Source organism: Cavia porcellus, unplaced genomic scaffold (assembly GCF_034190915.1).
Source record: "Cavia porcellus strain 051 isolate PalLab524CR breed Dunkin Hartley unplaced genomic scaffold, mCavPor4.1 scaffold_6, whole genome shotgun sequence".
In the NCBI taxonomy this organism is placed as follows: domain Eukaryota; kingdom Metazoa; phylum Chordata; class Mammalia; order Rodentia; family Caviidae; genus Cavia; species Cavia porcellus.
The window spans coordinates 48,605,890-48,619,960 of NW_026947489.1; the positions used below are offsets into that span (position 1 = coordinate 48,605,890).

The following is a 14,071-nucleotide window of genomic DNA, read 5'->3' on the forward strand; positions in this document are numbered from 1 at the left end:
CTCAAAAGCCAATATATTAGCTTCCCACAGGAGAGAAGCTTTAGTAGATTTGACATCTAGTAAAGTTGCTAATGCCAAATAGCCTTCCACATGCTATATCTTCACATTTAAAATTTCAAGGAGCCAGGTATTGTGGCCCATATTTGTAATTCCAGTACTCTGGGAGGCTGAGGCAGGAGAATTGCAGGTTTGAGCCCAGCCTGGGCAATTTAGTGATGTGTGAGACCCTATCTCAAATAAAATAGGACACTGGGGTTGTAGGTCAGTGCAAAAGCCCTGAGTTCAATTCCCAGTATTGGAAAGTAAGAATGAAAACTTCAAGGTAAGCTAGTTCAGAATCTAAGGAAAAACAGGTTAGGTTGAACAGCAAGTGGTGTGGTCATTATGAAGGATATCAGTCACTTGGAGGGCTTGTTAAAAACAAGCCCTGAGACCTGCCTGCCCCAGAACTATTAAACTGGAACCTTTGAGGACAAGACGAGGAACTTGAATTCTAACAGGTCCTCAGATTGTTCCTAGCACCTGTGAACCGGTGGCGTAGAAAGAAACTATAATGAATTGTATCAGATGCGCTGTAAGCCTCTGCTGATCTGCACATCAGCTCTTCCTTTTGCATTGTGATAAGCAGCTGTAAATTGTGCGATTTTAACTGGCAGCCTTGGAGGAGAGTTTAGCAGTGAGGAGGCGTGGTGGTAATTCAGCATCCCAAGCTGCCCCAAAGATGGATGTACTAAGTGTCCTGTATGCTCAAGTAACACTCTTGGGACTCATGACAAGTCTCAGGTGTGGCCCAGAAAAAAATGAAGGGAGAAGAAATGGAAAGAGGAAAGAGAAAAAGAGAGGTCAAGTCCAACTTGATGCAATCCTAAACCCTCAAGGGCCCCCATCCTCCACCAACCCAACTGCCCAGTTCCGCCTCTAACAGGATCAAACTCTAGGCAGCTCTTGTATTCGTCCCAAGCCTGAATGTCTGCACATGCACCGTCGCTGATAGCCCCTCGCTGCGAAATGTTGCCAAGGGCAGAGGTTAGGGCCAGGAAGAGAAAACCGAGAGGCCCTTTTGATCCTTTTCCGCCAATTCCTGACCATTGCTGCTCCACTCCATCAGCAGCACTCTCTTGAGTCCTCTATTTCCAGCCTGCACAGACAGCCCCACCTCCCGCTCAGGGCAGTCACACTGGAGACTCCAGCAGAGTAGAGAGTCCAGGAGGTGGCCTGAGCTGGCTGGGAGCTGCCAGGTGAGCCCAGGCGCGGTCAGGTGCAGGACCGGGACGCCCAGGCGCTGGGAGCTCGGAGGGGTGGGAGGCAGTAGCCTGAGTTTTGAGGGGTGGGGTGAGTGTGTCATCTCAGACCGAGCTGGCGGCGACAGCCTTGAACACCTAGCATGCAGAGCATGCAGTCTGCTTTGAGCTTTTCCGCAGCGGCGGCTTCCCCGCCCCCTGCCCCTGGCTTTCCTCCTTTTTGCTTTACATTGGCCACCTCCCGCCTCTCCCCGCTCGCCTCCCCGCGCGCAGACACTAGCAGCTCGGTTCCCCCTCGGAAGCGCGCTGCTGCACACTGCGAGCGCCCCTGCGGGCTCTGTCCTCTTCCTCGCACCGCCTGCCTCTGCAGGGTCCGCTGCCCTCTGTTCCACCTCCCCTAGATCTGCACCCTCTCCGCCTTGGCTCTCCCTCGCCCTTCTCTCTGTCGACTTTCCCCTGCAGCCTCTCTTCCTTTCTCATTTTTGCTTTTTATTGTCAGTCTAGCCCGGCTCTTGGCCTTTCCCTGTTCCCTCACCCCAGCCCGTCCCCTCATTTCTTCTTTCTTTCTTTTTTGAACCTCTTTTTCTCAGCTACCTCCCTAGCTGATAAATAGTGGCAGCTGGCTTGGGGTGGGAGGGGGGCGGTAGAAAGATCCTGGAAATTACTAAATTTAGGACTCACTTCCTACACATAGGAAATAGCTCAGGTAACACATTGGGACACATTGGATCCTTTCTTGAGTACACAGGGTGCATTGTTCCGGATACATGTGCCCAGATGAATTCTGTGACTTGACCTCACTTTGAAGTCAGTATGGTTTGATTCCTGATTTTGTAGATTTTGAAGCTATCTTTTTGGTTCACCAGAAACGATCATACTTTACAAAGTAAAGCCACGATATAATATGCTCAAGAGAATGAAAGCCAAACCAAAGCACCAAAGTACCTTTAGTACAGTTTAGGAGGGATAAAGTGTAGTAGAGATAATCCCCTCTTGCATACTGGAGCAGTGTGATTCAGTTCTAGCAAGGGGATGTGGCCGATGATCTAGGCCACTTCTAGAGGCAGCCACTGAATGTCCCAAATGGTGAAAGTGAAGGACTCAGGTGAGGAAGATCCATGGAAGGATCTGGGGGCTTTGAGTCATGGATCAGAGTCACCAGGACAGATTCCTGTGCTGTGGACAGGAAATAAACTTTCATTGTGTGGAGGCACTGAGGTTTACTTTGTGAGTCAGCATTAACTTTATAACGTGTAACTTTACCTAGTGGAAAAATTTGTTCAGGTCGTTCTGTGGTGCCTCTACACTGAGCCAAGACATGTGAGCAACGTTGTCCTCAATGCTTGTTTTGTGAATGTGAAATAGAGCAGAGATATAAGAGTTTATGTATTTAACTACAGCACAACATCAGCCTTGGTTGAGGAGGTCCTGGAAAGGAGCAGTGGAAAATAAGGAACAGGAAGTCATTGTCCAAACCTGTTTATTTCGATTTGTAAGGAGGGGGAAGGAAGAGTATGAGAACCCAAAAAAAACACTTGTGCATGCTCAGAAATGTGGGATTAGAATGAAAGTGCTCAAACTCGAAGAACTTATGGAGCATTGTGTGCAGAGAGAAACACTGGTTTGGCCATAAGGGAATAGGCCACAGCCACAAGTCAACAAAGCACACGTGTCTCTGTTCATCCATATCTCCAACTGGATGCCTAAGAGGTGTGCACATTTTTTGGCAAATTGAATTTGACAGAGTTTATTTAGACAAAAAGCAATTCCTGAATTGGGCAGCAGTCAGAACCAGGAGAGGCCAAGGGAGCGCCACCCTATCAAGTGGGCCTTGAGTACAGAGAGAAAGTGGAAGTGAGGCACAGAAATAGCTTGCTTGGTTAGAGCTGTGTCTGCCTTGTTTGTACGTGGTGTGATCAGCTGGCTGCCTGTGATTGACTGAAGCTTGGCTACCTGTGATTAGCTGAGACATGGCTGTCCGTAAGTTAGGTGTGTCCATGTGTTTACACGATGTTAGGTTGCAGGGTGTTGCATAGAGATTCAGGCTTGGGCCAGTCGCCTCCTTTGTGTATATTTGATTTAGTATGGGAGTTCCACATCTATCAGCTCCTAAAGGGCTCCTCCCTAAGCCCGACCCACTTCTATAAGCATCTGTTCTCTCAATTTCTCAGGCCAGAAAATAGTTTGTCTCAACTCTTTGCTTTCTATCTGTCCCAGATCCAATTCATTAGTGAATTCTATAAGCTATGCCCTCAGAACTAACCAGGATGTCAGCCACTTTTTACGGTCAGATCACTGTACCCTTGGCTCTGTTACATGCAGGTCTTCTTACTGGCTTTCCCGCTTTCAGTTCTGTTTCTGTGCCACCTCCTCTGCAGTCATCACATTTCAATTTAAAGATGGGTATCAGATCATGTCACTCAGACTCTCCAAATGCTTGCCATCTTATCAAAAATTAAACCCAACGATCTTGTCATGGTCTCCAGGACTTGGGTCCTGCCTCCTTTCTGATCTTAGCTCCTGCTCACCCTCCTTGCTCCAGTGGACACAGCCAAGACCCTGGCCACATCTTCTGGCTTGCCAAGTGGTCACCAGAAGACATCATCCTATGTTCTGGCGCTTTCCTGCATCTACCCAGAGGTATTCTATGGCTTAGGGGCAGGTTCCAGAAGTTGTCAGTGCCAGTAAGACGTGAGGTGGATGAACAGCCTCCTGACTCCGCAGTGGGCCAATTCTAAACCATATTCTACCTTCAAACTCCCCAACAGGATTGAGCTCAGCTCCTCACAGTGCTAACCTATTCATTGATGTGTGATTTATTAGCTTTCATTCCTTCGATTCCCCATTCATCACAGTGCTTCCTAATATCAGTTCCACTGCACATAATCCCCTACATCGGGGATTACCCAAACTAAGGTACTCCTGACTTGACACTGGCTACATGAGATTCCTGGGCTAGAACACGCCAGACACAACTCCACCATGCAACCTTTTTATCTTCTGTGCCTGAAATTCTCCTTCCCTGCTGTCTTTTAGGTCCCTGCCCAAACATCATCTTCTCTAATCTTCATATGAACTGGGAATTTGTGATTCGTTCTCTGTCCCTTTCTCTGCCTAGTTTTTCTTGTCATTGCCTATTGATCTGTTTATTTATTGACTGCCTCTTCCCAGTAAAAACATAAGCTTCATAAGACAAGGACTCAGCCTCTAATGTTCTGTTCTGTTCCGTGCTGTACTCTCGGCAAGAACAATGCATGGCACATGTTAAATGTTTAGCAAATATTTCTTTTTTAAAAACATTAAAAACAAAGCAAAACAGTAGAACTGATACAAGCTTTCAGAACAAGATGATAGAAAATTAGCAATAGTCACTAGATTGCATATTGTTAGCTTCAAAATAGTTGCTCAGATTATAAGATTACAGGCATGCAAAACAGATCAAACAATATAAGCACTCACAGTTTCTTTCCCTGAACTAATAGGATCAATAGTACAATTATCTTAGTTATCTTGTATATGCATATATATATAAATACTTTTTGGAACCTATTTAATCTTTTAGTTTTCTACATGAGGGAGACAATACAATGTTTATACATATGAGTGATTTATTTCAGTGATGAGTATGGTCTCTAGTTGCATACATGTACCTATAAAAGCCTTGAGTTTATCCTCCTTTATAGCTTAGTAGTACTCCACTGTATACAAATACCCCATCTTTTTTATCCATTCTTTAATTGATGGGCATTTGAGTTGTTTCCAAGATTTAGCTATTACACGTTGTGTTAAACATACGTACACATGTATCCCTGTGGTGTGATGTGTTAAATTCTTCTGGAAAAGTACCCAGAAGGGGAATAGCTGAGTCAAATGGGACCTCTAATTCAAGCTTTCCGAGAAATCACCACACTGATTTCCACAGTGGTTTCAAAAATCTGCACTCTCACCAATAGCAGAGAAGGGTTCCTTTTCCCCCACAGCCCCACCAGCATTTGTTATTGGTTGATTTCTTGATGATAGCCATTCTTTCTGGGGTGAGATGGAATCTCAGTGTTGCTTTAATTTGCATCTCTGAGTGACCAATAATGATGAACATTGTTTCATATGTTTATTTGCCATTTCTAGTTTCTCATCTGAGAACTATATATTCATCACAGATGCCCATTTTTGAAGTGGGTCTTTGAATTTTGGAGGCCTTGATTTTTTAAAATTCATTATATGTTTTAGATAGGAGTCCTTTGTCTGAGGGACAGTTGGTTAAGATTTTTTTCCTGGTTTGTGGTTTTCTTTTCTCTCCATTAGAGATTTCTGTTGATATGCAAAAACTTTTTAATAAGTTGAGATTCCAGTTGTTGATTGTGACATATTTCCTGTGCAGTTTGATTTTTGTTTGTAAACTCTCTGCCTACCCTGTTGTCAAGATTTCTATTTACTTTGTCTTCCAGTGTATTTAGTGTTTCTGTTTAAATATAATAGATTTTTAATCCATGATGACTTTAATTTGGTGCATGGTGATAGGCATGGGTCTAGTTTTAGTTTTTAGCATATGAAGAGCCAGTTTTTCCAGTACCACTTATTATAGAGGCTATCTTTGTTCCAGTGAACATGCTTGACCCCTTTGTCAAAGATCAGGTGATTGAGTTTGTTTGTAGTTGTGGCTGTATCTTCTAATCTATTCGATTGATCTTTAGGTCTGTTTTTATGCCAATACCATGCTGATTTTATCAAAGGAGCTTTGTAGTATACTTTCAAGTCAGGGATTGTGATGCCTCCTGTCTTGCTTTTGTTACCTAGGATTGCCTTTTCTATTTTAGGTCTCTTTTGCTGCAGATGAATTTTAGGAATGATTTCTCTATATCTGTGAAGGATGCTAATGGTATTTTTATTGGAATTGCATTAATAACAATGTTGGGAAAATGGCCATTTTCACGTTTGTTCTTCTTATCCATGAACAAAGAGTGTCTTTCCATCTTTTGCAATCTTTGATTTTTTTTCAGAGTACTCTAATTTTAAATGTATATATACTTTACTTCCTTCCTTAGATTGATTCCTATTTAATTTTTCAGTGCTATTGTGAAGAATGTGGTTTCCTTTATTTTTCTTTCAGTGAGTTTATTGTTTGTGTACAGGAATGCTATTAGTTTTTGAGTGTGGACTTTGTATCCAGCTACATTACTGAATTTGGTTATTACATCTAGAAACCTTTCAGTGGAGTTTTGGGGTCTTCTAGGTAAGGTGTCATGTCATCTGCCAGTAATGATGATTTAACTTCTTCCTTTCCTATCCTTATCCCTTTTTTCTCTTGTCTAATTGCTCTGGCTAATATTTTCAAAATTATATTGATGAATATGACTGGTGATAATGGACACCCTTGTCTTGTTCCTGGTTCTAGGTTTTCAGTTTTTGTCCATTTAGTAAGATGTTGGCTACTGGTTTATTGTATATGGATTTTATCAGATTGAGGTAAAGACCATTTATTCAGATTTTCTGTAGGGTTTTTATCATGAATAAATGCTGAATTTTGTCCAGAGGTTTTTCTGCATCTATTGAGATGATCATGTGATTTTTGTCTTTGGCTCTGTTGATATGGTGTATTACTTTTATTGATTTGTGTATGTTGAACCATTCCTGCATTTCCTGGGATGAATCCCACTTGGTCATAGTGTAGAATCTTCTTGATGACTCATTGTATTCTATTTGTCAGTATTTTATTGAGGATTTTTGCCTCTATGTTTATTAGGAAGATTGGCCTGTAGTTCTCTTTTTTGGTTGAGTCTTTCTCTGGTTTTGGTATTAGGGAAATACTTGGTTCCAGGAGTAAGGAGATTTGCTTCCCTTTCAATTTCATCAAAGAGTTTAAGGAGTGTTGGCATTAAGTCTTCCCTAAATTTCTTGTAGAATTCAGCAGTGAATCCATCAGAACCTGGGCTTTTCTTTGTTGGTAAGTTTCTAATTACTTTTTCAGGTTCATTAACTGAAATTGGGTTATTCAGGAGTTTTACATCTTCTTGATCTAGTTTTGGTAATTCATATGTTTCTAGGAATCTGTTTATTTCTTCTATGTTATTGAGCCTATAAGAGTGAAGATTTTTGAAGTAGGTATTGATGATCTTCTGTATTTTCAAAGGGTCTGTAGTAATTTTACCATTTTCATTCCTAATTGCCGAATTTAAGTTTTTTCCTTTCTTTTTTTGATAAGGTTGGCTAGAGGCTTATCTATCTTATTTTTGCTTTCAAAAAACCAATTCTTTGATTTGTTAATTCTTTGCATTGTTTTCTGAGTTTCAATTTTGCTAATTTCTGCTGTATCTTTAGAGTTTCCTCCCTTTTTTGGGCGTTGAGCTTGACTTGCTCTTTTTTTTTTCTAGATGTTTGAGGAGAAGCATCAGGTTGTTTATTTGTGTTCATTTGGTTTTCCTGATGTGAGAATTCATTGCAATTAACTTCTGAGGACTGCTTTCATTGCATCCCATAGGTTCGGAAAGTTGTATTTGCATTTTTGTTTGCTTATAGATATTGTTTAATTTCTTCTTTAATTTCCTCTGTGTTTAGGAGGGTATTATTTAATTGCCTTGTCTTTATGGAATTTTTGCAGTTTCTTTTGTCATTAATTTCCAGTTTCATGACACTAGTCAGATAATATGCATGGGATAATTTCATTTGTTGTGCATTTACTTAAGCGTGTTCTGTGGGCTGGTGTATGGTCTGTTTTAGAGAATGTCACACGTGCAGCTGAGAAGAATGTGTATTCTGATGTTGTTGAGTGGAATATTCTGTACACATCTCTAATTCCATTTGTTTACAAGTTTGATTCGGTTCCCACTATTTCTTTGCTGATTTTTTGTCTCGTTGATCTGTCTCTTTGTGTCAATGGAGTGTTATGATCTCCAGTTATAATTCTGTTATTGCTTATTTGATTTTTCATGTCTATTAATGTTTGTTTCATATATCTGCATACTCTTATATTTGGTGCATATGTATTTAAGGTTGTTATCTTTTCCTGTTGAAGTTTTCTGCCTGATCATCTTTATCCCATTTGATCATTCTTGGTTTGAAGTTTACAATGTCTGCAAACAGAATAGCTACCCCTGCTGTTTTCTGGTTTCCTGTTCCATGAAAGTACTGTTTTCCATCCTTTGACTTTCAGTCTCTGAGTTTCCTTTTGAGTTAGATGGTTTTCTTGTATACAGCATATGGTTAGATTTTATTTCTTGATCCATTCTACCAGTCTGTTTTTTTTTAAACTGGTGAATTGAGACCATTTACATTAATGGTTATAACTGATATGTATATGCTTATTTCTGTCATGTTATCTTTCTGCTGTTGATTCTCTACCTTTCCCCTCTGTTTAATTGTTTGTCCTGCTTTGTAGTTTTTTTCTGTTGTTATTCTTGATATCATAGTCATTTTTATGTCTATCTATAATATCTTTCAGTACTCTTTGTAGGGTTGGTTTGGTGATCACAAAGTTCTTCAGTTATTCTTTGTTGTATAAGTATCTTATTTCTCCATCAATTGTGAAGGATATTTTTTCAGGGTACATCAATCTGCATTGGAAGCTATTTTGTTTTAGGATTTGGAATACTTTACTCTATGCTCTTGTTGACATGATTGTGTTGAGAAATCTGCTGTGATTCTGATGGGTTTTCCTTTTAGGTGATTTGTTTTTCTTCTCTGACAGATTTTAATATTCTGTTCTTATGCTGAATTTCTGAGATCTTTATTATATGTCTGGGTGTAGATTTATTTTGGTTATAGCTAATTAGAGTTTTATATGCTTTACCTATCTGTATGTCAGTTTCTTTTCCCATGCTTGGGAAATTTTCTGCTGTTACTTCTGTAAATAGTCCTTTATATCATTTGTATTGATTCCTTTTTTGTTTATAGCCATCAATTCTATATTGTCTTTCTTTGCATTGTCTTGCAACTGTTGAATTGTTTGCTGGTTCCTTTACTGATACTAGATGCAATGTTCTCTATAAGGCTTGAAAGTCTATCTTCACATTTGTTCAAGGGGGTTTGCCAGCTTTCAATGCAATTTTTGATTTCCTTTGGATATCTCTTTGAATTTGTTTCATGCATTCTAATTCTTCCCTATATTGTTTATTCAATGTTTCCATCATTTTGCAGTGCTCCTCTATTTTTTAATCTATGTCTTCTTTAGATATGCTCGGCATTTCTTTCATTATGTTTATTATTTCTTGTTTTACTTGGGCGATTATTTTTTATCTGATTTCCTTTACAGTTTCATGGAGTTGTTTCTTTACTTCAGTTGCTTTGATTTCAGAAATTTCAGGTGTATGACTTACACATTCTTCTATGTCCATGTCTCCTGGACTTGTTTGGGATGAGATGGAAGTTTGAGATTGCATTTTGTTCCTTCCTTGGCTCATTTTCCTGTATTCCTCCAGAGCAGCCGAATGCAAAGTCTCAGGTGCTTCCTGAGTTGGTGTTGACTGTCCATGGAGGTAGAGGAGGGGGTTTCCCCGGCTGAGTGGAGGTTGCTGGGCAGGCCTTTCCCTGGGTCTGTGTGGCTCGCCAAGGCTCCCCAGCTAGCGGGTGTCACTGGGTGGGCCTTTCCCAGGCTCTGTGCTGTGCACTGAGGCTCCCTGGCTGGGTGGAATTCACTGAGTGGACCTCATTAAATATTTATTGAGTGCAATATAGAGCATCCTTTAGTGACCTTCAGTTGTAATAGCCCAAACCTCTACAAGCTGGAAATGTTACTCCTATATAAAAAAGATCTGGGAATGCTTTCAATTTCCTGCTAAAGAATTTGAAACCTTTCCCTAGGAAAATAAGGAAACAAGTATCCCTGCTTCTTCACTTTTATTATAAGAAGTAACTTTAAAAATTGTATCATCATTTTTAATTTACTTTAACCTGGAAATTTCTGCTTTAAAAAGTAGCAGGCCTGCACCACTGAATAGCTTGAAGTACAAATGCTCTACTTCCTGTACTAGATCCAAACTTACATGTGATGCCAATGAATAAGCATAACAAAGTTTGGGCTAAGATGCTAATCTTGATCTGTTAGGTCTGAAGAATCAGCCTGAGCTCTTTTTCTTTTCTCTCATCTTCCTTGACACACCATGCTCATGGGTGGATTCAGGACTTACCTCTATTTTATCTCCATTTAAAGAGAGCAGCCCAAAGGGTAATTCTCTTTCATTCTGCACTCTTGTTTTCCTGTGTGAAATTTACCATTATTTACAATCACCAATTTGCTTATTACCATTTATTTAATGTTACTGACTTTTGAGGACTGTAAGCTTCTTGAGGGCAGAACCGTGTTTGTCACAGCTGTATGCCTGGTGTTGGTGCATAATGCACTGTATGCCTACTCAGTGGATGCAAGAATGAAAGAAGACAGGCAGTCTGGGAGCTGGGTTCTGGGCCACCACATGCTTAAGGTTACCAGCAGTCAAACTCAAGACCTCTCTAGGCCCGCTCTGTGCTTTATCACAGCTGCTGACCACCTCGCTGACAGGCAGGTCATTAAAGAAAGCACAGAGAGAAAAAGAAAAACGAGGCAAAGGAGGGGAGACGGGGGTAGCTGGGCTCTCTTCGCAGCCAGTATTCCGTATTTCTTGCCAGAGTATTGACACCTTTAAAAGCCTTGGCTGTCTTCCCCAAACTCCCCACTCAATCACAAACCACAGTGCCAGAAAACAAAACAAAACAAAACAAAACAAACAACAACAAAAAAAAAAAAACAAAGGGGAAAAAATCAATGTGCTAAATCTCTGCTGGGTTCAGTAGCAACTCCCTGCAGCTTCCCTCTGCTTCTCCCAAATTTGACTCCAGGGTTGGAGGTGTGCAGGTTAAAAATGTTCCCCTCCTTCCATGCAGCCTGTTCTCAGCGTGGAACAGATCCAGATGGAAGCCTCTGAGATGCTCCGCCTTCCCTGCGTTCCCAGCTGTATTCTCTGGCTGCTGACTCCCTTCTTCTCCCTCTTGGGGTCCTCACTATCTCTGTCTCTGCCCCCACTTACCCAGCCAGAGGCCTAAAAAGTTTTCCATTCACAGTTCCCCTCTTTACCTGTGCTGTCTTTTAGTTTTACAGGGAATGAAAGGAAAGGGAAGGTTGTTGTAAGTGTAGATGGTTGAGGTGAGAAGAGGATCGTGTCAAAATAATTTATTTTCATTGCTCCTTAAGCCTTACTCCTTTTTGCTCTCTCTCTCTCCAAATCTGAGTCAAGGAGTTTACTGAGCTAGAGAAGAAGGCTAAATCCATATGTGTCACACTGGTGGTGAACTTACAGCATTCATGCTGCAGAGAGCTGTCTATATCATTAAAAGTACTAAAGGCTCACTGTCATTGGTATAGGACTAAAAGGCAACTGATCTTCGGTTTCAAGTCTCACTGGAATGAATAATCAGGTGCTTTGTTATGAGAGCTGAACCTATGGAACAAAAAAAGGGCTTTTTGAATTCTGGCACATCCCCTCATATACCTCGATACCCCTAGATGGGTGGATTTTAGAACCTGGAGGTCCATTACAGAGAAAAGACCTGCCCCAGGGGTGCTAGGTAGAAGGGTATGCAGGGTAAGGAGAGACAGGGAGGATGAGAGAACATTTAGATTCTTTTTTTTTTTCTCCTTCCTAGTATATAATGCTTACATGTGTATGTGTTATGGTTTAAATAAAATATGTTCCCCCAAAGGCTCATGTGTGCAGAGGTAGGGTTTTGGAAAGGTAATTAGATCATAGGGACCCCATACCTAACTGTGGATTAGTGTATCACTTAGTTCATACCTGCGTGTGTGGTTAGGAGGCAGGGTGTGGTTGGAGGAAGTGGATCAGTGGGACATAACCTAGGAGACGCTCTTGTCCCTGGCTCCTTCCTCTCTTGGTGGTCCTTGCCTTCTCTTCTTCTCAGCTGCCATGCTGTCCACTACGGTGTTTCCACCTCAGAGCCAGCCAACCACGGATTAAAACCTCTGAAATCATGAGTCAAAATAAACCTTTTCTCCATTTTGTGCGCGCACGTGCGTGCGTGAGTGTGTGTGTGTGTGTGTGTGTGTGTGTGTGTGTGTGTGTAGGAGGGCAGGGCAAATGAACAAGTGTGCCGTGGTACATGGCCCTGGGCATACCTTAGAGGTAGCTCCCAGCTAACATCTCACCTATCCAAAGGCACAAGGTAATAGTCATCAGGTACTAACTGAAAGCGAGGCTGGAGGAAGGGCCCTGCGGCAGCGCTTGGGCTCCCCGCTCAGCTCAGGCTGATCCAGACCTTTTTACGTGATCAGGCAAGAATGCTGAGAGGGCTGTGGGGTTGGGAGAAGGGGATGGTCATGGTGGGGACTTGGAGCCCAGAGGAAATGGCTGGGGCCTTCCCTCCATCTCGTTCTCCTTGCAAAGTCCTTTCTATATCTAAACCTGGGACTGGTTTTACATGCTCACTCCTCTGTGTATGTACATGCCCATACACTAACAGAGCTCTTGTTGCTCTCCCTACCTAGAAAGTTCTTGCCCCAAATTTAATCTCTCACTTTCTCCAAGACTTAGCTGGAAATACCTTCTTATTAATGGGGCCTTCGATGACCTCACAGTTTGCGTAAGAAATATCTCACCCTTTTTTCCCTATTCTCCTTACCCTACCTCTCCACTGCCCCACTGCACTTACCTTACCCTGACTTACAAATTATCAGTCTATTATCTTGAGACAGAGACATTATCTTGTTCATGTCCAACAGAATGGAAAGTCATAGGCTGTAGGGCAACGTCCCTGTCTTGTTTACAGCTGTACATCAGGCCCCTAGAATATTTCCTGGTATATATAAGTGAATAATCCTAAGCAATTTTTATGGATTTAAATGATTAACTGAAAACTCTAGGTTTCCATATGTGTGCTCCCTATCGGGCCAGTGTACTTTCCCATACATTACCCCTAAAGGAAACCAGATGTGGATGGAATACGAACAACTGAGATTTAAACCAGGGAGACCCCCTATCTTTATTCAGTGCTTGGTGTAACTGGTGCTTTAAATCACACCTTTCTGTTGTGCTCCATCATTTCTAGTCCACTAGATTCTAGTTCTGATTACCAGGAAGGTCAAGTATCTTTCGATATGATCTTTGGTCACTAGACTTTTGTAAAGTGATCAAATGCCTTGTTATAGACAGATGGATGGATGGATAGATAGATAGATAGATAGATAGATAGATAGATAGATAGAAGCAGAGAAACAGAGAGATGGGGGTGGCAGCCAAAAAAATGCACATACACTCCAGGAAAAGAAAAACACTATGCTTTTTTTCAACAGAGGATGTTTCCCTTGTATGGCGGAGTCCTGAAGGATGTCATATATCACAGAAGACCCACTGCACTGCCAGCTCTTGGAGAAGAACTTGAAAATGTGTGTGCAGCAATCTTGATGATCAGCAGTTCACTGGACTAACACATTGTCTGCAAGCTAATAGCTACCATTTTGAACGCCTATTGTAACTGCAGAGGCCAAACATAACTTGTTTTAATCTCATGATGTCTCCATAAATTTAGTATTAAAATATTTATATGTTTTTCTTTTTTCTTTTCTTTTCTTGGAGTTTTTCTTTTCTTGGTGTCTGCATACACAGATATACTTGTCCCTGCTTCCTGCCACAAAGCTCCTAAAACCTTTGCAAGTTCCTGAGTCCTAGAGGTATTAGGAGTATCTTTTCTGCAGTACTTGATCTTGGACTCTAGCTACTAACACAGAGCTCCTAAATTCCTAGGATTTCTCCAGGGATAAGAGCATCTCTTGATGATCTCCGAGACTGGAGCTGGTTACCAGAAAGACCAGCCATGATTAGAAATTTGGAAATTTCAGCCCTAACCTCCCT

The 14,071-nt window shown here is 41.4% G+C and overlaps 1 protein-coding gene across 1 annotated transcript in view; it reads left to right on the plus strand.

The window, feature by feature from the left end:
- Tmem178b (transmembrane protein 178B) overlaps nt 1–13,778 on the plus strand; it is a 398,102-nt gene extending 384,324 nt beyond the window's left edge. The window contains exon 4 of the mRNA XM_063250614.1: nt 13,513–13,778. Within this exon, the coding sequence (XP_063106684.1) occupies nt 13,513–13,601 (89 nt within the window). The 3' untranslated portion in view covers nt 13,602–13,778. The remainder of the gene's footprint in view (nt 1–13,512) is intronic.
- The last annotated feature ends 293 nt before the right edge of the window (nt 13,779–14,071 follow it).